This window comes from Nelusetta ayraudi, unplaced genomic scaffold, assembly GCF_046127955.1.
Source record: "Nelusetta ayraudi isolate G7.1 ecotype Tasmania unplaced genomic scaffold, CSIRO-AGI_Nayr_v1 ptg000094l, whole genome shotgun sequence".
Taxonomy (NCBI): Eukaryota; Metazoa; Chordata; class Actinopteri; order Tetraodontiformes; family Monacanthidae; genus Nelusetta; species Nelusetta ayraudi.
Window position 1 is genome coordinate 2,226,258 of NW_027466144.1, and position 23,318 is coordinate 2,249,575.

Below are 23,318 nucleotides of genomic sequence, written 5' to 3' on the forward strand. Positions count from 1 at the left end.
GACGTGCCCTCACACAGGCCCACTTTGGGTGTGTGTACGTGCCGTGTTATACCATGGAAAAAAAAACAAAAAAAAACAGGCTTGATCTCCATGATAATGCTGATGCAGATCTGACGAGACTCTCCCTTCACTCACTCACTGTCTCACACTTGCATGTCGACAGCTCAGGCTCGGGCCCTGGCAGCCCGCTGGCTCGTTCGCTCGCTCTTCTCCAGAGCTGCGCGTTATGTAACAGCCAACGCAAGAGAGCTGCAGGCCTGAGTGCACTGCACATCCTCCTGCACAGCCCACACTCTTCCAAAGACATCCACCACCCCCTCCATTATTATCACTCCTGCGGATCTGCTTAGAGTGCACACACACAAACGCAAACACGGACCGTCAGCAGCAGCAAGCAGGAGAATAAAAGCACAAACACAGTGTGCAGTGGCAGAAGATAATGTGGCCTGGGAGCAGGATTCTGATCAACAGGTGCAATTATTTTTTTAATTACTTGGCCGTGAAATGAATCAGAATTTTTTTTTTAAAATTTGCACTATCAGAAAATGTTGACAACCAATTGCATTTAGTGTAACTGCCTGAGGCTTTATATATTTCATTCAACCAGATGTGATACACACACCTACATTTCATTGTACATACACATATGCATTTAGCTGTTTATGCACACACACACGCGCACGCACACACACACACACACACACACACACACACACACACAATCCAATGCAAGCATCCATCCATCCATCAGGGCCTGGCACCGTGGCCTTACCTCCTCCAGCACACTGACTGTGTTCCTGCAGCTCTGCAGTCGGGTGGTGAAGCTGGACGTGGTGGGGGAATTGTAATCCTCTGTCGTCTCCGAGAGAAACTCGGACACCGATATTTGATCCGGCATCCTTTGACCGGGGACGAGGGGGTGAATGCTCAGAAAGACAAAACCATGTACGATTAAAAAGAAGAAAAAAAAAAGAAAAGAAAGCAAATGAAAGGAGGGGGAGAGTCCTGGGGGAGCACAACTAGCCAGATGATTAAGACGTGTCTTCTGCTGCTGCTGCTGCTGCTGCTTCTTCTTCTTCTTCTTCCCCTGGTGGCTTCTCAAATGACTTCACGGATCCCCAGAGGCCACAGGAGGAGGGAACTGGGCTGAAAATTCTGCGGGTTGAGCCCCGTCGGCAAAGCCTCGCTCCTTTCGAAGGATGTCTTCAGGAAAAGGAAAAAAAAGAAAAGAAAAGAAAAAAAAAGGCACGCGTTTGTAATAAATAGTGTCGCTAAACTAGGCGTCGGAGGGGAAAAGCAGCAGCGTTCGGAATAGCGGATGCCCTCATTATGCGCTACAGATGTTCAACAAACCCCCCGCTCGTCGTCAGAAAAACACCCAGCTCGCCGTTAGCAGCCACGGCCTGAGATTTATCATAGTCCTGCCGCTCCGCCGAGATGGTGTCGAAGTGTTAGCGGGCTTTCTACTGCTTCCGTCCGTCCGCCGTAGTTGCTATGGGTTGGTTGTTTTTTTTTTCGTGCTAAAACGTTCGCTGCCGCAGACTCGCTCGCTGGCTGCCACTCTCTCCTCTCCTGCTCGCCTCGGCTGCGCTGCTCGGGCTTTGCGGAGCTTTCCGTCGAGCTAACTACGACGTGAAAGTTCCATTTCCGGTTGTGGTCGTGACAAGAAAGGAAGTCCTGCCGTGGCCAGCCGAAACTGTTTTGAATCCGTTCACATGAACTCCGTTTCATACATTGTTTTCTGAATGTGCGAATTATAGGTCGTTTTAACTTTGAGAACTATATTTGTTTCAGAGACAAAATATTTGACATATGTGTATGTTGACGGCAAAGCTGCTAGTTGTAACTCTCCAGAGTGAAATTGAGATTAAATGTTAACAATTTAACAAATTTCAACAGTGAATCAGATTAAAATATGTGATTTCCTAATAACTACTACAAGAAAAAACTCAGTCTTGTTACTTCTGCCCAGTCCTGTTAGTCACCAAATATAGCCACATAGCATCTATGTGCCTGTGGTCACAGAACAGTGTTGTGGTGAAGCGAAAAAAAAAAAAGGTTTTCCTAAAGGGTGACACAGTAGCACAGTGATTAGCGCTGTTGCCTCACAGCAAGAAGGCGCGGGTTTTATTCCGGGCCTGGGGTCTTTCTGTGTGGAGTCTGCATGGCTTCTCTCCGGGTATTCCAGTTTCCTCCCACATTCCAAAAACATGTGAGGTGAATTGGGAACTCTAAATTGAATGTAGGTGTGTGTGTGAGAGTGAATGGTTGTTTTTCTCTCTATGTGGCCCTGCAATGAACCTGCCCTCGCCCTATGACAGCTGGGATAGGCTCCAAAAGACCCCCGTAACCCTGAGTGCTGAAGAAAGCAGTGATAGGCGATTTATGGATGAATAGTATTTCTAAAATAATCACATAACATCTAAAAACAACAATCAAGTAACAGGACTGAGTGAAAACTGTGGAACATGACTAAAAGGTATTATTTGACTAAAATATTTTGGGACTTTCTTTCAATTAAATGTATGCAACGCAGAGATGGGAAATACCAAATTAAACACTGGGGACGAGCCAGAAATGTGTATGTACATAAAAGACACTGATTTGGTTGAATCCCTCTTCCATCTTTATAGCGTCCACAAATTCTACATGAAAGTGATTTTATTTTGAAAACAAATCTAACAAGTTCCTGGTATTTTGCCTGTACGAGTGGCAACTTGACGCATATCTTCTCCCACCCACCTCGCCTGGTTGAAGGGGCTTAGGAACTACTCTGCGCATGCGTTGTTGGTTTTTTCGGAATCTGTTCGTAGTCATTACCATTTCGTTTTGTGGGCTTATATGAACATGCGCTGATAAAACGGGGAACATTTGGTTGGAATGGGCTTTAACTTGCCTCCCCGACTGTAAAGATTTTATTTTTCGTTTAGCACTTTACATCCTCTGTAAAAGGAGTTTCCATTGTGATTGGACGATGTCTTAGTCTCACACGAGACCCCCAAAACACGTAATTGCGTTTTCACGGTTTTTTATTTTTATTTTATTGGAATTCAGATTAAATACGAAGACACGATTTCGTCAAACTGCACTCTTGATTCACTGAAGAGTGGCAGGTATTTTACAAGTAAGCATTATATGTGTTATTGCATCGCTTTAATACACATAAATACAAGGTGATACGTTTTTTTTTGTTGTGAGTCATCAGATATATTTAGAAAGCAAATACTTGGCGCACAGCGGTCTGATATTAAAACTATTTGCCTTGCTCGGCCAAAAACCTTCTGTGACGGTCGTTGCAAAACATGCAGCGCCATCATGCGGTTAATCTTGTGTAGTTCGTCTGAAGGACCCTCACCAGCGGTTCTGTACATATCCCCTTTATATTATTACTGCTGAATAGATAGTGTACACGCAAGAATTAGCATATCGTATATTTGGAAAACAAAGCATTTTAAAATAGCGAATATCCTGGCTGTGTTTAGTGGTATGTGGTGTTTTACTTTAAAACACTGACCAGCGGAAGCTCGGTTCTTGTTTCTCGGTGACGTAACTGTACCTTGTGCACTGCTAGCGAAGAAGCTAACGCTGGCTGGTGCTGTAGCCTGTAGGTGCTTGGTTGGTGAGCCATTAGACGTGACAGTGACCATCTGTGAGGGGATTTGTGCCACTTTAAGCAACCAAAACGCAGGTGACGAAGCAAGTGTCGCCGTCCGGAATCAGGAATTAGTCAGTCAGTCATCTGTCGGGAAACAGCGCGCTGTCCTCAACAACCACAAGCAGCAACCAAAGTCCACACTTCATGGCTGAAGGAAACACAGGTAAACACGCACGTCGGTCAATTTTGTGAAGAAACGACACTGTATCACCAATAAATTATAATCAAAAGGTTTGAATATATTCAACCCGGTCGTTGGACTGTCATCCCAACGTAGTTCTTGTAATTACAAGAGCGCGTGTGGGAAGTTAGCGCTCCAGTAGTTAGCATTAGCAGTCATAAACTTTGAGATATGTTCGTTTCTTCACAAGTTCGAGTACAATGATCTCCCTCACAGTTTTCAAAACATCTTTACTTTCTCTTCAGATGTACACTCTTACAGTTCTAGACACAGTCATATTAATAATCTACCTTTACCGTTTAGCCGTGCTACACATCATCAATTGAACTTGTCTTACACAGGCCCTATGCTCTGGCGCAGTTTACCTCCCCCCTTTAAGATATTTACTGATAATAAATTGTGAATTTTGTTTACATTATCCGTTACTTGCCAAGTAATTATCTGCAATTTCTTTCTCTCTTTTATTTATCCAACATTGATTATTTGTACGTTGTCTCCTTATTCTTTTTAAAAAATGTATTTGTTAGCCTCATCAATTTAAGTTGACTGTTGTCCGCATACATTTGTTCGCACATTAGTGTGATTTGGCTGTGTGCTATGAACATGGTACGACATCAAGACCGCTTGTATTTACCTCGCACTCACACCCATGATGTTCTTTCTTCCTGTAGACCCAAGTTACGTAAACCTAGACGAGTCACATCAAAAATCGCATGCACACAAACCCAGAAGAGGCCGGTTCAGACACGGCAATGATGGAAACCTGGGTTCTCAACAGTACGGGCACTTTAACCAGGGCTTCAGATCTCCATTCAGCCACGATGGTTCAAATTACGCAGGGCATCATCATCCTCACCACCAGGACGAGAATCTATCCAGAAGGCGAGGCCGAGGTCGAGGGAGGAGGGAAGGGAACAGGGGTATGAATGGGAGCTCCTCCTTCCAAACACCTGGTGAGGAGTACGGCAAGTATAAAGCGGACCGGCCCTGGGAAGGACCCGATGCAACAAGCTGGCGAAGAGATACTGACAGAAATGTGGAACAAACCAACGAAGAGCAGGATGGGCAGCCTAAAAAGCCCAGAAAATACAGCCAGGAGCAGAGAGCGAGGCGTCCAAATGAGAGAGGACCTCGCCTAAAAGAGGATAACACGACAGATGAAGGTCAGAGGTCAAACCATGCCCCACCGGACGCAAGGGAAAGGACTCACAGGAAGAGAGAAGAAGGAGCAGACCTCCAGTATGACGAGCAGTGGAGGAAACGCCCTGAGGTCAAGCGCCGGCAGGGACCAATCAAACCAGCCAAACCGCTGTCTCAGGAGGAGAGGAGCCCAGACATGGAGGCTGGTGGTGGGCAGGAGTCTGGCCATGGCTTCCATGATGCCTTCAGAACTGGTCGAGGCTCAGGTCGCCACACGAGCTCCCAGCCCAGAGGAGGCAGGAGGACACATCCTCAAAGCCAAAGGCCAGGCCAGAGGAACTGGGACAAGGTGCCAGAGAGCAAAGAGACACAGACAGGTCAGACTCAAACTGCCTTCAAAATGTTACAGTTCAAGTTCTGGAGCCAATGGAAATATTTTCAAGTGACTGTTTGACTTTTGGCCTGACTTGTGACCCCCTTTGGTCCGCAGGGTGTCTGATTGAACAGCTGTCAGAGGAGAAGTACGAGTGCATGGTGTGCTGTGACATCATCCGCCACATGGCCCCGGTGTGGAGCTGCCAGAGCTGCTTCCACGTCTTCCACCTCAACTGCATCAAGAAATGGGCTCGATCCCCGGCCTCCCAGGCTGACGGTACGACCGGTGCAGTTTATAATACTTAAGCCGCTACTGTTGTCATTGTGGTTAAACAGTGTCACGGTCCCAGACTCGGTGATGCATTGAGCCGGGCCGTCCAACAATGTGCTGTTAGCTGTGGCCCCACTCACAAAAAGACTCAGGACTGCTGCATCAACAGTTAACTTGGCTGCACTGCTGCCAAAGGCCGCTGTTAATGGCTTTTGATGATTATGTGTGTGCTAGGGCTGGGCGATTTTGGATAAAAATAAAATCCCCATTTTTTTTTCTCTGAAAAGTCGATTTTCGATTTTGTTTTGGTAAAACTACAAAAGGCAATGGAATAAATGATTTCAAACATTTTACCTTTATTTTTAAAGAAAAATAGCAAGCAACTGAAAGATACTGTAAATCCTCCTTTTCACATTTTGTAGAGGCGCATAGCCCGGAAGCATGCGAGAGGGAACTCGATTTTAAGATTTTCTTGTTTCTTTCTTTTTCTTTTTTTTTAACATGGTCTTGACTAATAAATCCGATTTCGATTTAAAATCGATTAATTGCACAGGCCTAGTGTGTCCCGCTGAATCAAATTGTGTTTGTCAGATTCCAATGAAGGCTGGCGATGTCCGGCCTGTCAGAACGTCGCCCTGAAACACCCCACCTGCTACACCTGCTTCTGTGGTGAGTCATTCTTTCATTCACCGTATTGAATGTGTCATGTTGGGTTCGATCGGCTTAATATGTGTTTTTTCTTTCCCGTCAAATATTTACATTGGCATGGTTGGCAGGCAAAGTGACCAACCCAGAGTGGCAACGCAGTGAGATTCCCCACAGCTGCGGCAACATGTGCGGCAAGAAAAGGAGCGGTCTCGACTGCAACCACCCCTGCAACATGTGAGTCACTCCCTGAGTGTGCTTAAAGTGCCTCGCATGGTTTTTATTTATCTATTTGTTTAATCTCAAGTGTCGCGATAACTTTGTTCACTTTTCGCCCAGTTTGTGTCACCCTGGACCTTGTCCCCAGTGCCCTGCTTTCATAACAAAATCCTGCGTATGTGGGAAAATCAGGTAATCGGCGTCCAGTCACATGAGGTCTCGACAGTACAAATAGATGTGTTCATCTCAGTGTGTGACACTCACTCACTCCTATGTGAATGATCTAATCCCGTCGTTGCAGTCAGCCGGTGCGCTGTGGCCAGGGAGCCGTGCTGCAGTGTGACAAGGAGTGCGGTGCCCTGCTCAACTGCGCTGAACACACCTGTGCGCAGGTGTGCCACAGCGGGGCCTGTCAGCCCTGCCAGCTGCAGGTTCAGCAGAGTGAGTCGCAGTTTGACGCACGACACCCTCCTGACGGATGCAAATGTGAGGTTTTCCTCCCGCAGCCTGCTCACGAACCTTCGTTTGGCTTTCCTCAGCGTGCTACTGCGGCGTGACGACTCGTCAGGTCCTGTGCGGCACGGATAGAGATGCACTCGACGGGTCGGGACACTTCTGCTGTGAGAAAACATGCGGAAAGTAAGTCCACGTATCAGTAGTATCCATCTGTGCATGTAACACAGCGCCTTGGACGCTGTTCCCATCCCAACAACAGCTGACTTTCCATCACAGTTTCTCGCAAAATAAAAGTGATACTTCTAAAGTTTCAACAGAGGTAATTGCAATTAGCAGGTGTCTCCATTGAATGGCGTGAAGCTCATAAACCGTAATTCTCGTAAAATGGAAATGCAGTTACTGACTCTCCGTGCCCTCGCTTCAGGATGTTGAACTGCGGAGCTCACAGCTGCCCGCAGCTCTGCCACCGCGGCCAGTGTCAGCCCTGCTCGCGCTCGCCCAGCCTGGTGAAGACGTGTCCCTGTGGCCAGACACCGCTGGCCAAGCTCATGGAGCTGGGCTACAGCGAGCGCCAGAGCTGCTCGGATCCCATCCCTTCCTGCGGGAAGACGTGCAACAAACCTCTGGCCTGTGGCTCCAGTGGTAAGTTACACCCATGGATGTATTTTAAGAACTGGATACCATATGGCAGCACATCGATTTTATATTCCCCAGTGGCCACTTGGGGTACTGCAGCAAAAAAAAATCCCATAGGTCCAAAAAGCATTTTCCCATAGACCGCAATACAAAAATTGGTCAAATAGATCATGTGACTTACAGAGGCATGATGGGAAGCTATGATGGGAACTGTGCTTGCAAGTTTGTTTCTTTTTTTCACCCCAACTTCCTGTTTCATTAGTTTTTTTTCTTTGTTTTGCACATGTAATCTCGTGCTTGTCTCGTTAAAAAGTCAAGCCGCTAACCTTAGGAAACTCTTTATCTCAATCCCGAGACAATGAATCTGTTGATGTTGCGTTGCTCAGACAGGAAGTGCGTTATGATGAAGCACGCAGGCATTGTTTTCCCAGCGTTACAGGACAGAACAGACAAATGTTATTTCAGACTCGATTCATCTGTGTGAGAAGCTGTGCCATGAAGGAAGCTGCGGGCCCTGCTCCCTGACCTCCACTATCAGATGCAGATGTGGCTCCAAGACCATGGCAAGTTGAAATACCAGCAGTGTGCTGTGTTTTTCTTGGTCAGTGTCGATTCTCATTCCATTCCAAAGCATTTAAACAAACTTTTTTTTGTTCTCTTTTCAGGAGGTTCCGTGTGCTACAATCCAAACAGAGGGTGAGATTTCTGATGAAATTACAACAAAATTAAAATCACTGTCTGCCTTTGTTTACTTTACTTACATTCCTTTACCTGTTTGCGTTCCAGCCGAGCTGGTCTTTGCTTGTGAGAGGCGCTGCAACAAGAAACGCTCCTGCGGCCGGCACAAGTGTGGCGAGCTGTGTTGCGTGGTATGTATCTAATGTGTGTTGTTGTATTTTGTGTCATTGCAGATTAAAGACTGCAGATCAGGTAATGCACAAGACAAAACGTACACACTACCAGTCAAAAGTTTGGACACACCCTCTCATGCAATTTTCTTTTTATCTTTACTACTTTCAGCACTGCAGATAGATACTGAAGACATCAAATATATGAGCAAGATGTATGTAATTATGCAGCAAAGAAATTATTTATGAAAGCTGGCTATTTTGAAGAATTTCAATATAAAACGTGTTTGAGTTATATTATCATTTTTTTGTTTTCTACAAAATTCCATGTGTGTTCATATGTAGTTTTGATGCCTTCAGTGACAAACTGCAATGTCAATAGTCATTAAATTCATAGGGTGTGTCCAAACTTTTGACTGCTAGTGTATATTAGGAACCTTGAGATCCAGTCAAAGCTCGAACCCTGGGACAGAACTTGTGTGTGTTTCCTGCTGTTCTTTCGTCCCTCCAGAATGTGGAGCACAAGTGCCTCATGATCTGCGGCTACAAGCTGAGCTGCGGCCTCCACCGCTGCCAGGAGACTTGCCATCGTGGAAACTGTGACCCCTGCTGGCAGTCCAGTGAGTCCCTGAAGTCGCCCTCCTACAATTCCATGCTGTCCATGCTTTTCTATTTCTGTATTTATGTCCAGTCATTCATTTTAGTGTAAAAGTGTGACACTGCTTGTGTTTGATTTGCAGGCTTCGATGAGCTGACGTGCCACTGTGGCCTCACTGTGCTGTACCCGCCCATCGCTTGTGGCACAAAGCCCCCAGAATGCAAGAACATCTGCACGCGAAGACACGAGTGTGAGCACGCAGGTGAGCCCACATTGTTCGGTCTCTACTTAAGAATTTCTTTAAAAAGAAATGATTTCATCGTCATTGATTTACCTCCGTTTCATTCAGTGCTTCACAACTGCCACGGTGAAGAGAAGTGCCCCCCCTGCACCCACCTCATCCAGAAATGGTGCATGGGAAAGCACGAGGTAACACTCGCTCGACACATCGACTCGTCGGCGTTCCTTCCCTCCCCATGTCTCACTCGTCATCGTCCCTCTTTTGCAGCAACGCAGCAACATCCCCTGTCACCTGCAAGACATTTCCTGCGGCCTGACGTGCAACAAGACCTTGCCCTGCGGCGACCACCGCTGCAGGAGGATCTGCCACCGCGCCGAGTGTGTGGGAGAGGGCGGCTGCCGACAGCCCTGCGTGCGGCCTCGGCCCGACTGCGGCCATCCGTGCTCAGCGCCCTGCCACCAGGGCAGCGCCTGCCCACGCTCCTCCTGCAGTGCCAAGGTAGAAGAGAGCAGGAAGCTGCTGCGGCGTCTGCCCGCTGAAATCACAGATGAGCTGCAAAGATTTCAATGAAATGCAAGCATTAAAAACATAACATAACCAATTCCTATTCCCGGGTCTTCTATCTTTCTGTCTTCCCAGGTGGCTTTGCAGTGTGACTGTGGTCGGAGAAAAGAGACTGTGATCTGCTCTGAAGCTGCCAGTTCACACCAGAAGTAAGTGTTGCCGCCTCAGCGTTAAGAAACCTCTCTTTTTAGAGTAATTGAAACATCACTGGATCTCTCAATGTCAGGTACGCAGCCATCGCGATGGCCAGCAAGCTGTCTGACATGCAGCTCGGCGAATCCATGGATATGGGCCCACTGCTGACCAAGAAGGAGATGAAGCAGGCCAGGTAGTCGATGGCTTGTGATTATTCTTATTATTTCTGAAAGTGTGTCTTTGCTGTGGTTTTACTAGATCAAAGGGAGTCATTTTGTGGCTAAAAGCTAGGACAAATGATCAAGGATATTTTTGTAAGGATATTCTTATATTTTTGAATAATCAATAATTCTAAGTCTTTGGTGTTTTCTCAGGTTTGAGTGTGACCAGGAGTGTGCCACCCTGGAGAGAAACCGACGTTTGGCCGAGGCGCTGCAGATCAACACGGCGTCTGACCCCTTCAACGCCCGAGCCACTTCAGTGTACAGTGACAGCCTCAAGGAGGACGCCAGGTCTGTCTTTTACACTTATTTTATCCTCATTATTCATTGTGCAATTTGATGTACATTGTCTTGTCTTCCCGCTGTTTCAGGAAAGACCTGAAGTTTGTCACTGAGGTTGAAGGAGAGATCAGGAACCTCGTGGAACTCGCTAATAAGGTGACAGAGCTCATGATCAGCTGACTATTTGGTCAAACTCTGGTGCAGTGCGCCCTCTGTTGGAGTAAAGAAAATCCATCCTCCTGAAAGTAGGGTCTCGCATGACGAGATTTTAAGAGAATTTCGGCTTATGCGCTTCACACCATTCAGTGGAAACACCTGCAAATCACAATTGTGTTTTGTCGAAATTTTAGAAATACCACTTTTAGTTTGTGAAACACTGTCATGGAAATGCAGCTTTTGGCCCTTCACCACACAGATTTCTCTCTAACCGATGTCCAACGCTGACATCCTCAGGGGAAACAGCCAAAGAGGAGCCACTGTTTCCAGGCCATGAACAGAGAACACCGCAGGATCATCCATGAGCTGGCTGAGGTCTACGGCGTGGAGAGCATGAGCTACGACAGCGAGCCCAAACGCAATGTGGTCATCACAGCCCAAAAGTAGGACTTAATTTTATTTATTTAATTATTTATTTTTTTTATTTTGAATGAAACTCCATTCTAATCACAAGTGTGGTCCTCAGGGGAAAGGCAGCCTGTCCAAGCTCAGCGCTGACATCGCTGATTGAGCGCGAGACATCCACGAGGGCCCCGCCTCCCATCGCTCACATCAAACAGCAGAGCAGCAAGTAAGTATTCTGAGCAGCACCAACTTCAGCCAAACAGGACACACATTTATACAGCTTAAATATGTTTTTTCTATCTTTTCATGCCTAAGTATGACTATATGGTTTTGATTTTTCTTCTAGGGTCACCGGTGGAAGCACTTGGTCCAAGATGGTCAAAGAAGAGCCTGTGATAGATTATTTTGATGTTCAGGACTAGGCCAAAAAAATACCACAGTCCTCAGGATTTGTTCACACACACCATTGCACTTGCATAAAAAACAACCTCTTCCAGCGTTTTCCTCAAAGATTAATTAAAGATACCCATTTTATTCATTATGAATGGAAATAAATAAATAAATGACTGAATGAAAGCAAATGTCTTCAGCCTCCTCTGAAAAATGCGACGGAAATGTCACTGAATTGCACATAATAATGTTGATCAAGCCTGGCACATATTCAATAGAGCAATCATTTGTGAAAGCTTCCAATCCAGTTTTCTCTGCGTCTTTTGTCTGCGTCCAACTCAAAACAAAGCGCCGTCCTTTTTTCACAGCAGCTCCTATACCAACAGCAGATGCCGTTGAGCAGTGTGAGCCCCCTGCTTTAAAATTCCCACCGTGTCCCAGAAGCCTTCTCAAGCCATTGGGTCCATCTTTTGTTCTCTCCGCTGGTGCGGAGCCAAGGGTTCAGTCGTGATTTGAGTCTGTGGATGACTCTTGAGTCGGCTGCACATTCACAATAAAAATGTACACTACAAGTCAAAGGTTTGGACACACCTTCTCATGCATTTTCTTTTGTTTCTTATTTTTACAACTTTCTAGACCGCAATACGTTAAATAACTCCAAATGTGCTTTTTATGAAAGCTGGCTATTTTGAAGAATTTAAATATAAAACTTGTTTGAGTTATTTTTACACGTTTATTGTTTCCTACATAATTCCATGTGTGTTCATACCTAGTTTTGTTGCCTTCAGTGAGAAACTGCAATGTCGATATGTATATTGTAGAGAATCATGAGTCATGTGAATCAAAGAAAGGGGTGTGTCGAAACTTTTGACTGGCAGTGTGTGTTCGTCCTGTCGTGCTGCATTTAGTCGTCAAGGAGGGAGAAGTGTCAGTGCTGTAGTGGACGTGAAACTTACGCGAACACCGTTGATTTAAATATTGCTTAGCTTTTAGCTACATTTCTATGGCTATTTGTGCACCTGTTAGCTCAAGTTGGAGAGGGAGGGAGACATTGAACTCCCGCACGTCCACGCCAGGCGTCCACACGTATAATTTGTTTTTCGTGCCGTTGAAGCGGTTATGTTCACGTCAAGACAATATTTAAAAACTCCGGGGGGGAAAAACGGTAGCATTTGTTGCAAAGGGTAGGTATTAATAGTTTAGTCAGTTGTAGGAACACATACGTGCGCATGAAGGGCTAACTCGGTGTCCACTTTGCGAGACAATCTTGATGAGGACAATTGAACATAGCAACAGAAACTATGGCCAGGGAGTTACATACATAAAATGTTTTGGTTTTTTTTTTTAATCATTATTATTATTATTATTATTATTTACAGATTGCACTATAGAAAACATTGTAGAGAGCACATAGACTAGTTATTCGATGCATCGCATTTGTAAATACCACGAATTACATCTTAGAGACCAAACTACACGCGTTAGATGGTAATTTTTTTTTATAATTATTTTAAAACTATTTTTCTTCCCGTTCTAGCGCAATAAATTACACGAAGAAGACACTTCCGCCTGAGACTTCCGGTGTACCTACACCGTATGGCAGCGCCGTGTTGTTGCAGTTGGGTCCCTCTCAAAGTAAGTCACATGTGTAGTTTGAATGTGCTGTAAATGTGGGATCATTTAACAGAAAGCCGTAAGGAGTTGTGTTATGTTAATGTTACGACAACAATGACGACGGTGGTATTCAGTCCGGTAACATCAATGTAAACTTTATGCTAGCTTGAATCCTTGCAAAACGAACGAAGTTTACTCTCACATTTTTCTTGATGGTATAACATATATCGCCGAAGATTTTTTTTTTTTTTCTAAGTCTGAAATTGTTAAGTAAAAATATTTTAGCACGCCCAGTTGTTAGTTAATTGATTATAACTATGAAGCTAGAATAATTATATTTAGTATATATATTTTAGTAACGTTATGTCATGATGAAATTGATCAGCTTAAATGAAATATTACATTTAAATTACACTGTGCCAATCTTAAAGTTTAAATGTGTAACCTTATCTCCACAGTAGCGCTATTTTTAATGGTCCCCTCTTTTTGTTTATTAAGTGGCTTTAAAAAGTATAGGAAAAAAAACCTCATACAGTATCCTATCATTTTCGACTGAGGTCTTTAAAAAAACACTCATGTTATTATGGCCTCACTTAATTCTGTGGAATCATCTTAAAAATGTTTGATCTTACCAATTGGGCTCTCTTATTTTCCAGATGCATATATCAATACAAGAAGGAAGGTCTCTGCCAGAGTTGCAAAGATGCAGCACCTGCTGCGACCAGTACCACTGCCCATTCTGCACGTCCTCAATGTTCAAACCCACTTACCAGGGCAAGGTGAAAAAACACATGAAGGGCCATTTCAAAAGAGCAGTGTCACATGAAGGTAAAGTATGCATTCAGCATTTTGTGCGAGTCACAGTATAGATCAGTTTCGTTTGGATGGAACCAAACAAATCATTCCGTGACCTATTGTAGCAGAAGATTTCCTCAGTTGTTGCAAAATTGTTCTGTTATAGGGTATACCATTCTCAGATGTGGCCTACAGTGTAAATCTCAACTGCACTACCACTGCGTCCACTGCCAGAGAATAGTGTTGCGCAGAGAAGGCTTCATGAAACACCTTCGTGTTTGCAAGAATAAGCGCTCTGCTGTGACGGCCAGCGCTACTGTGGCTCAGGTGCACCACCCTTGGCCTTGTTGGTTTGTTTTGTGTTTTTGTTGTTTACATGGATATATTAAAAACAGGTGAATGTGCAGATGTGCAAGATAGGGATACTCCTAATGACTATTTTAATGGTTTTAATTGTCGACAATAGAATTCATTGTCAACTATGTTCATGATTGTTTTTTGTCTACGAATCTTTGCAGCCTTAGTCCAAGAATGTGTTGAATGTTATCAAACTTGTGAAATATTTTGTTTTTCTTCCCAGTAGCAGTCACTGAATATATATATTTTTTGCCTCTGTGTCACACAGAGAACTGGAGGCGGTGATGATGCTGACAAAGAACCAGATAAAGATGAGCAGCACAGCTCCCTGCCAGTGGTCAGCACAAGCTTTTCCCCTCCCTCCCTTGTAGATTCCAGTCAATCCCTTCATCAAAAAATGGAAGTAGCTCCAAAACGTGAAAGACAGAACCCCACAGAGGCAAGATTTTCAGTTGCCCACTCTACCAACTGCAGAGATGAGGATGAACTATTTCTGCTCAGCCTTCTCCCATCCATGAAGAGGCTTACCGTGAAAAAAAGAACGGAGGTGCGGCTGAAATTCCAGCAAGTTCTTTATGCTGCAGAGTTTGAGATCGAAGAGACTTGGAAGACATTTTAAGAGACTATATTTGTCAAGTAGTCCTGCGATGAAGTGGCAAATTGTCCAGGGGGTTCCCTGCCTTCACCCCTTGACTCCTGAAAGAGGCCCCAGCAGACCCCGGTGGCCCTCAGTGCAGGAGGAAGTGGGCGTAGAAGATGGATGGTTGGATATTTTACAAGTTGTTTGTTGTTTTGATTATTTAAACATTGACTGTTTAAATAAATTTAAGAATGTAACAAAAATACTGTACAATGTTTTGCTATTTATCTTTATTCCATCTGACCAGTGTAAAAAAAAAAAAAAAAAAAAAAAAGTTTACCTATGAGTTTCACTGAAGTAAAAGTTCATGTCATTTTTAATGAACAGAAAACATAGTAGTTACGCCTGTCAGTTTTTGCCTGCGTGTTGTAATGGTTGCTTGACGGGAGCGAGACCATCAGCAAAGTGAACATCTTCCAACTGGGAGAATAGGGTCCATTGGATGCCTCTGGGTCTGTCAACTGTGGTGTTGGTGGCGATCCAGTCTATGATGACAAGGAAGAGGATGGAAGAGATGTTGCCCCTGTCTCACTCCCGACTGTACAGGAAACCACTCAGAGAGGCTATGTCCCATGATGACACTGCACTAAAACTGTTCGTAGAATGATTTTATGATGGATATTATCTCAGATGGTATCCCAAAGGAATGCAGTATCTTAGTACCTGTCTAAGTCTGGTGTCAATGGCTGTCTCCTTCCTGTTGAGAAGGAGAAAAATTAGCTTGGAATTTGTAGGGAGCGTGTGTGTTTAGGGACCTGTCCAAATTGGTTGTGTAAATCCCCCCCCTTTTTTTTTAAATTCGCAGTCATAACTTTGCGTCATTGTCACATTAAACACACTGCGGCACATCACAGGGTGAGGAGCAGCGGCGGGTGGAGAAGTAGTTGAAGTGAACGGCCAGAGAAAGGTTTGTGAGGCAGCACCAAGCAGGTGAGCAAGCACACAAAATTAGAATTTATTTCACATTCAATAAAATAAAAAAAACACTGTTTACAAGCTAACAATATTTTCAAGAAAATCCTTAAAAAAAAAAAAAAAAAAGTATACATTAAAATACGAATATCTACATCAGCTAATACCACTACATTTCAACCAATAATGTGACTAGAGTGATCACTGTAGGTCCCATAGTATAGCCAATACTTTGTCCTGTTTCCTTCAACTCTATCCATGTCAGGTAAGGACATTGAGGCATTTAGAATAGAATAGAACTTTATTCGTCCCCCATGGGAGAAATTCACGTTGTTGCAGCAGCAATGGAACACAAGACAGAACAGTGTCAATGTTTGTCTGCCAGTTGAAACAACACAATCAACAGTAATAAGAAAGATTTCTTCTTTTTTTTTTTAAAGAAAAGAAGAAAAAGCTAATAAATAGAATAACATGAACATTATTATTATTTAATTGTTATTTTATCAGTTCCTATCTGGAGCATCTATTTATACAGCTCATGTTTTTTTTAAACGTCTTCCTCTGAGACTTGCAGGGCATCATAATTTAATGAAACTGACTTTATAATACTCTCAACTTGTGTTGTCAGGTCTTGCATTCCAAAAAGAGAGTGAATCCCATGAGGTGGTCCTGTTACCCCAGTGATTCAGTTCTTTTGTGCTGCTAGCTGCTGCTGCTGCTGCTGCCTCTTGTGGCTTCAGTAAAACAGGTCTCAGTGCAGCGCCGGTAAAAGTCAGTCTTTGTTCTGAGAGTCAGCATGTTTATGCAAGATGCGTGAAAACACAACGGTGATAATCTGTCATCACCACTTGCGCTACGCTTTGGGTTTAATTCGCACCGGATGTGCATCGCCTTAAAAAAAAAAAAATTTATATACCAACGACAACAACAACCAAAAAAAAAAAAAAACCCCACTCGCTCAGGAGAATAATTTGATGACACTCCCTGCCACGGGTAATTTTTCATTATATCGACCCTCCAGCAGAGACCGCGCCTGCGCTCCTCGCTCCCCCTTTTCCCGAACGAGGCTTCACCAATCGTGGCTGCGCTTCCATCCCCGGCTCGGCGCCTCACAGGCCACTGCTAATAAGTCGCTTTCGCCGTCCGGCGCTAATGGGGAAGTGAGACTGAGACGCCGCCGTCTGAGGGGCCGTGAGGAAGTTGAGGGAGTGCAGCAGCAGCGGCAGCAGCAGCAGCAGCGGAGGAGGAAGAGGAGGAGGAGGAAGAGGAAGAAGAGGTGGACTACAAGAACAAGCTTCTGTGTGCGCCGCGCCGGAACTGGACCGCTCCAACCGAGACACGTCCTACAGTTGCAGTTGTTGAGGGGGGAAAAAAACAAAAAACAAAACCCCAACACAAAACAACAGTGATGGAGAGAAAGGTATGGATGCGTTTGCTACCTCGTGATATATTAGCACCTTGCTTGTTTAATTTCGATATTTATTTTTTGGGGGGATTTTGGTATTTTTTGCAATCCCCACATCACTTTACCTCACGCCGCCTGCGCCGCCGCTCGCATCCACCATTGAAACTCAATATATTTTGTGCACCCTGCGGGCTGCCGGATTAGTGCGCACACCGTAGTTTCCCCCCGCGCCTCTCGCGCGCCTCCCTCCACCTCGTCCCTCGCATTGTTGTGATTATTTTTTTTATGCCTCTTGTTGGAAGAGAATCATTGTTGCAGATGGCATGGGTTCTCCACCGGCTCTGGTTCCGAGTCGCACGGGTGCATACATCAGTAATGGGGGGGTGGGTGGGTGGGATGGAGGATGTGGTGGTGGATATTTAGGGGGACTGTAGCCTAGTCTGTCTGTCTGTCTGTCTGTCTGCCTGCATCAGCACACCGCGCACTGTACAGTTGCAGCAGCCCAGACCTCCACCTCCTCCACCACCACCACTCCCCGTTTTCCAGCCGACGCAGACACCAGCGCGGCTTGTTAACCTTGACTCGTGTGGGAATCAGACACTTGAGGAGTCATGTAGACCAGAGGGCCCTCCGGGGGGGAAGAGATGCGCATCGGAGGGAGAGGAAGCCCGTGTTTGAGCAGAGGTCCGGTCTTTAGTTTCATTCTCTATCCTCTGACACACTGACACACACACACACACACACACACACATGCAGGCATGCAGGCAGGCATGCAGGCATGCATTGCACACCTTTAATTTAAAAGCCATCCCTCCTCTTCCCTCCATCCGCGTGGTTCACTACTCTGAACTACTGTGCCTTGTTTTGGGGCCCATTTCCAAACCCGAATATTATGCAAGTGTGTGTGTGTGTGTGTGTGTGTGTGTGTGTGTGTGTGTGTGTGTGTGTGTTGACTCTTGCAGGGAAAGTTTCCCTGTGTTAATCTGCCGCTGCCAGACTTTGGGCACACACACACACACACACACACACACACACACACACAGCAGGAGCATTAGCAGAGGAATTTGGGGTGGTGCAGACTTTTGCTGATCCAAAAGGAAAATCCAACCCCCCCCTCCTCCCCCACCCCTTTTAATATTCCATCTGCAGCTGCAACAAAATAGTGCACACTGCAGCCAAAACCTGTTTGATTTGATTGTTTGTAGAGATTTAAAGTCTTTGCATACAATCCGCCGAACTGTGTATGGAGCAAATAGTTAGCTTTTTTTTTTTTTTTTAATAAAAAAAAAATGGATGAATTGCATGCAGGGTTTTGTCATGTATTTTAAATATGAAGCAACGTAACTTGTCTTGGAACTGTTTTATTAATTTCATTCAGAGCCATGATTTTAAAACAACACATTCCCTAATTCATGTGCCTGGTAATACACCTGCTCATGTCCACTATTGGAGCTAAGAGTTGAGCCGGTAGGGCTTATGTATGTGTATGAATCTCCTGGACTAACTCCTGAGTCATTAGGAAGAGCTCAACTATACCAAAGTCAGACATTTACAAAGCTCTCCTGTTGTTCTTTGAACTATTTGGTTTTTCTTTGTTACCAATTTACGTTTCTCTCTCTTTTTTCATAAGATGAAGAAAAGTAAAACGTTCATCAACCCAATTCCACAGTGAGAATAGATGTCGATTCTGAAAATGTATCCTTGCATAGTGACTGTAAATTAGTCCTCTCTTGAAAATTGTTGGTTTCATTTGCAAGACCTTTGAATAATGTTGAACTTTCCACCGTGAAAAGAACCCCTCCCTCCTCCTCCTCTACACGTTCAAATTTCCATACAATGGCGCTTGAATATCCTGCCTGGTCTGTGTTTGTGCGCTCGGCTTGGTCGGAAGCTTTTGAACTGTGTTTTAAAATTGTGGCACGGACGCCGTGTTGTTTTCCCAGCCTGGCGGTTTATTTTCCGTCAATGTGGTCGATTCTTGAGAGGAGCGCGATACGGAAGGGGTGCTACCTCTGCAGGGGGAGAGAAAAAAAGAGAGAAAAAAAAAAACCCACAGGTCTAAAATAGCTCGTTTCGATCCCTCGCCTTCCCTGGCCGAGCTGCTGGCACAGATATTTCCAACGGCACAAAGAGAAGGCGAGCCGTCCCATCAGTATGCGAGGTACCGTCACGGCTCCTGAGGTCTGATGGAGGATCTGAGGATCAGCTCCTTTTACAGTCTGATGAATGCTTGACCTGGCTTTTTATGGAGAGCTGCACTGGAGAGCACCACTCTTCACACACACACACACACACACACACACACACACACACACACACGCAGCTAATCCGCGGTCACTCTGCTCAGTGGTGTTTGAAATTTAGTTTGGGAGACTCATCAAGGTCGATCAATGTTTCGCTGAGGTTTTCAGCGCCAGAGTTTTTCCAGAAGCGTTTTTCTTCTTTGTGCCGAGAGGCAGATCAGAAAGACTGATAGCTCCGACTCTTTTGGGGTTGTTTTTCTTTTTCCTTCCCCGGGTTTGTACGTCACCCAATTAAATGTTGACTCTGTCTTTTGTGTTTCGCATTATTTTGTGAATGGACAATGGGGACACTTCCTTCACTTCTGGCTGGCTGGGAATGTGCTGAGGCGACGGCCAAAACAAATGAGCTTTACAGGAAAGCCCTCCTGTTTTCGCTCAATTTTAAAGCTTGAAGCGTTGTCAGCACCGAGTAGATGGTTTGTCCATTGTTGATGTGGGCCACGATTGGTCTGGCAATAGCTGAACTGTGCTGCTTTTCATGCAGGCGAAAACGCGTTCAACTTTTCGGATGAAAAGATCATCTTCCCTGTTAAAGATGTAGGATATTTGATAGGAATCGATTGGAGGTGATATACGACTCATTTATCCTCGTTGACCAAAGCAGATCAGATTGGTCAATAAGCTCCAGTGTATTTAGAGGAATAGAAACAAGTGAAACCATTTGGAATTCATTTAAAATGACAGAAGGTTTTAAAAGATTTTAAAAGCAGCGTATCTGCAGTTTCATCAATGGCGTGGTTGAGTTAGAGCGTTGGAGTGAGTCTCATTAAGAAGTACGAGATAGACATTAAAGTAATTGAGCTGTGAGATGTGGATATAGCATGCTGCCTCTGTCATATTTCCAAATGTCAAGCGCAGTCGGCGACACTGCGGGAGAGCTTGGAAAAAATGTGAAATCCATAAACGCAAGTGCACTCTGTCAACTCTGCCATCAGATAATAGATTTATCAGATTTTTACTGGAGCGCTCGCAACCTAATTAACATTTCATTACCGAGCAGCTTGGCTCTCTGAAGTCGAACAATGCTGCCTCATCAGTAGCAACCGTCCTCTTTGGCTTTTTTTTTTTTTTGTGTGTGTGCATATTTACACCTCTTCATATTGTAGAGTTGCGTGTCTGAGGAGATGTTGCCGTCTTCTCTCAGACTCAGCGTTTGTGTCTGCTGCTGTTACACGAACGGGTTAGTTGACCTGAATTCATCTTTGCACTCGATACGGCAGAGTCTAAACTCATTCTACTGATGGGTAGAAAGCAGTGCGACTGAATTTGACTAAAGAAATATATATGTGTATATATATATGTGTATATATATACACACACATATATACACATATATATGTATATATATATATATATATTATATGTATATATATGTGTATATATATATATGTGTATATATATATATATATATATATATATATATATATATATATATATATATATATATACACACACACACCAGGTACATATTTGGTAACTAGGAAGTGTTGGGATGCTTTTTTTCCGACGCTGAAATGGAATTCAGTGATTTTAGAGTTAGATGTCTTTTGCATTTTTTTTTTTATCTTTTACTTTTATACTTGTGTGTTTAAAAATTTACAATCTTTGGCCTTGTATTTTATTATATAACCGTGTATAACGAGAGACCAAACCAGGTGCTTGTTCCAAAGCTTTACAAGTGTGCCTACTTGTGCGTGTGTGTTTGCTTATTGACGGAATCTTTCTGCAACCGCAGGGTCGGATGCATCATCCGACCCTGCGCTGGCGGTCGCTCGCTCGTGTCTTGCGTCTAACGGGAGCGGCAGCGGAGAAGCGAGCTGCTCTCCTTCTCCCTGCGCCTCCTCCGCAGGCCTGTGTGCACGGCGACGGGCCTCCACATTCCAAATCCTGCCCTCGTTCTGTCGCCTCGCCGTCCTGTCCTGCGCGGCCAGAGCGCTGCTGAAAGATTCGGGCTAACGCTCTGCTCGGGATGCAAGAAGAGGGACGGAGGGACGGAGGGACGGACGGAGGGAGGGAGGGACTTTTTCTGCTGTGGCTTTTGTAGGACTCATTAGTGGGTAGCGTTTTTCCGCTAAAACGCTCGCTTCAAAGCGGCCGGCTCCAAGCCGACGAGCACGGCCCGCCGAATCCGTTGGAAGAAAAATGAAAAGAAAATTGTCGGATTTCTTTTCGACTGCTTTGCCCACCAGCTGTTGCTCCAGTTTCAAAGTCGCTGCAGAGCGCCCCGCTCGCACCTGATTGGCTGTCGGCCGTGGGTGCGGGGGCAGATTACCTCGTCGTCATGGCTACAGCAAACAGGAAATGCCCTGCAGCAGGTAGCGCTTCGGGCCCTGTTCCAGTGTGTCGCTGGCTGGCTGGCTGGCTGGCTGGCTGGCTGGCTGGCTGGCTGGCTGGCTGGCTGGCTGCTCGCGAGGGAAAACTTGCCTCATTAATGTTGCTCCATCTTTCCATCTGCTCCCACAATGCCTGCCTTTTCTCTCCCTTTTTCTTTTTTTCTCTTTTTTTTTTTTTTATTGGGAAGCAGCCGAGCAGCTGAACCGTGAATGGTGCCCGGATAGAGATGCTTTGTCCACCAAACGAGTCCCCGGAATCCAACACCGAACCCAAAACTCTGTTTCTCGAGTGCTTAGCGGCGGCGCTGTGAGACCCCCGTGCGCTTTATTCCCCCTTCGCTGTATTGTGCCGGCTCACTTTGATCGCAAATACCGGCAGATGCCCCATTATTTTCGGCTGCCATTTAGGTTCCCCTTCAGTGCACATGCCGAGCTGCACGAGATCAGGCCTCTGCAATGTACTTCTCTGCTCCCTAATCCCTCCACCTCCCCTCTCCCCTCTCCCCTCAGCGGAGGTCGGGTACATTCTCTTTGATGGTGCCTGATGCCCGTTGAGGAGATTTTTTGGAGAGTTGTGGCCCTTCAAGCAGGCTTGAGCCAGGTTATTGTGTTAGCTCTTAAAGCGGAGAAAGGGCAACAAAAAAAAAAAGGAAAAAAATAATAAAGGGGCCCAGCAGCAGGAGAGGATCCGACTCACTCGAGGTTTTGTGTCTCCCTCCAGTGGAGCCTGTTTGTCTTAAACCAGAATCCTGATAAAGGAAAACCTGTGGTTTTTGCAAGATGGGCATTACTGTCTGTTAAAAACTGTATCGCACCGTAATGTTTGTACGCACAGTTTGTCTCTTTGTGTGTGTGTGTGTGTGTGTTGTTTTTTTTTTAATGGAAGTGGAGTGCATTGTACACTGGGTTGCATTGTGCACACAAATCCCATTTCACGCAGCATAGCTGGGAGAGAAGCGGTGGTGCAGCAGCACCGTCGTGTTGGAGAGTGCAGTTCGGGAGAAGCAGCCGGACTGCATGCATTAATCATGAGGCTGCTGGCATGGACTCTTTGTTTCCCTCCGGTGGCCACAGAAGGTATTGCTGAATTGGACAAAGATAAATAGACGGATTGATGAACTGAACCAGGCAAAGAAAATGTGTGCAGAAAATTGAGTGTGCAGGATGGGAGAGCAGACTGCTGTGTGTCTGATGGTGACTGGTCATCCATGTCACTGCACCACCTCTGCAAACAGTGACCCCTCTGTCTGTCTGTCTGTCTCTGTGTGTGGCTGCTCCCTCTGTTGGTCGGCAGTAATACTGCTGGTGCTCTCTCGCCCCCCCCCCCCCTTCCAAGTCCCCCCAACCTCCCCCACTGTCTGCAACACAACCATTTGGTGAGGCTGACTGGCTCCGGTTGGGGCGACTGTTGGGGGTCCAGCAGGGGGTACTCCTGCGCTCAAGACCCCCCACTCTTTTGCAGCGACCGAGCCGTCGGATCCCTTTGTTATGGCTGTCAGAGCCGCGCTGTCGCTGTCGAGCGTGGCCCAGTGTGAGGAGGA

General features: G+C 45.4%; 3 protein-coding genes across 11 annotated transcripts in view; 2 read left to right on the forward strand and 1 right to left on the reverse strand.

Moving 5' to 3' along the window:
• Nucleotides 1–1,606, reverse strand: part of asap1b (ArfGAP with SH3 domain, ankyrin repeat and PH domain 1b) — a 42,331-nt gene extending 40,725 nt beyond the window's left edge. For 4 of the 6 annotated variants that reach the window (XM_076047655.1, XM_076047650.1, XM_076047652.1 and 1 more), the window contains exon 1: nt 773–1,606. In XM_076047655.1, coding sequence (XP_075903770.1) covers nt 773–898 — 126 coding nt within the window. In that variant the 5' untranslated portion in view covers nt 899–1,606. The remainder of the gene's footprint in view (nt 1–772) is intronic. The other 2 variants (XM_076047654.1, XM_076047649.1) reach the window with 1 other exon arrangement.
• A 1,856-nt stretch (nt 1,607–3,462) lies between these two features.
• On the forward strand, nt 3,463–11,996 carry nfx1 (nuclear transcription factor, X-box binding 1). Of its 2 annotated transcripts, XM_076047656.1 has the most exons (23): nt 3,468–3,818; nt 4,508–5,353; nt 5,467–5,628; nt 6,214–6,291; nt 6,399–6,504; nt 6,607–6,678; nt 6,788–6,927; nt 7,026–7,125; nt 7,367–7,584; nt 8,044–8,141; nt 8,244–8,274; nt 8,365–8,447; nt 8,938–9,046; nt 9,167–9,286; nt 9,374–9,453; nt 9,533–9,763; nt 9,905–9,978; nt 10,056–10,157; nt 10,339–10,476; nt 10,557–10,623; nt 10,921–11,066; nt 11,150–11,254; nt 11,375–11,996. In XM_076047656.1, the coding sequence occupies exons 1-23, from the start codon at nt 3,800–3,802 to the stop codon at nt 11,448–11,450; spliced, it is 3,201 nt and encodes a 1,066-aa protein (XP_075903771.1). In that variant the 5' UTR covers nt 3,468–3,799; the 3' UTR covers nt 11,451–11,996. The 2 variants fall into 2 exon arrangements, with proteins under 2 accessions (XP_075903772.1, XP_075903771.1); XM_076047657.1 differs by lacking the exons at nt 11,150–11,254; nt 11,375–11,996 and having other exon boundaries at nt 3,463–3,818; nt 10,883–11,060.
• A 3,616-nt stretch (nt 11,997–15,612) lies between these two features.
• Nucleotides 15,613–23,318, forward strand: part of smarcd3b (SWI/SNF related BAF chromatin remodeling complex subunit D3b) — a 33,676-nt gene continuing 25,970 nt past the window's right edge. The window contains exons 1-2 of one of the 3 annotated variants that reach the window (XM_076047498.1): nt 15,613–15,754; nt 16,365–17,156. In XM_076047498.1, the coding sequence (XP_075903613.1) occupies nt 17,145–17,156 (12 nt within the window). In that variant the 5' untranslated portion in view covers nt 15,613–15,754; nt 16,365–17,144. Of the gene's footprint in view, nt 15,755–16,003; nt 17,157–23,318 lie in introns of those variants that run through there. The other 2 variants (XM_076047500.1, XM_076047499.1) reach the window with 2 other exon arrangements.

Excerpts from the sequence above, each read along its gene's own strand:
- nfx1 (XM_076047656.1), top strand. Across the intron at positions 9,287-9,373 it reads ACACGAGTGTGAGCACGCAG|TGCTTCACAACTGCCACGGT; the intron begins GTGAGCCCACAT and ends CGTTTCATTCAG. Across the intron at positions 11,067-11,149 it reads GTGGTCATCACAGCCCAAAA|GGGAAAGGCAGCCTGTCCAA; the intron begins GTAGGACTTAAT and ends TGTGGTCCTCAG.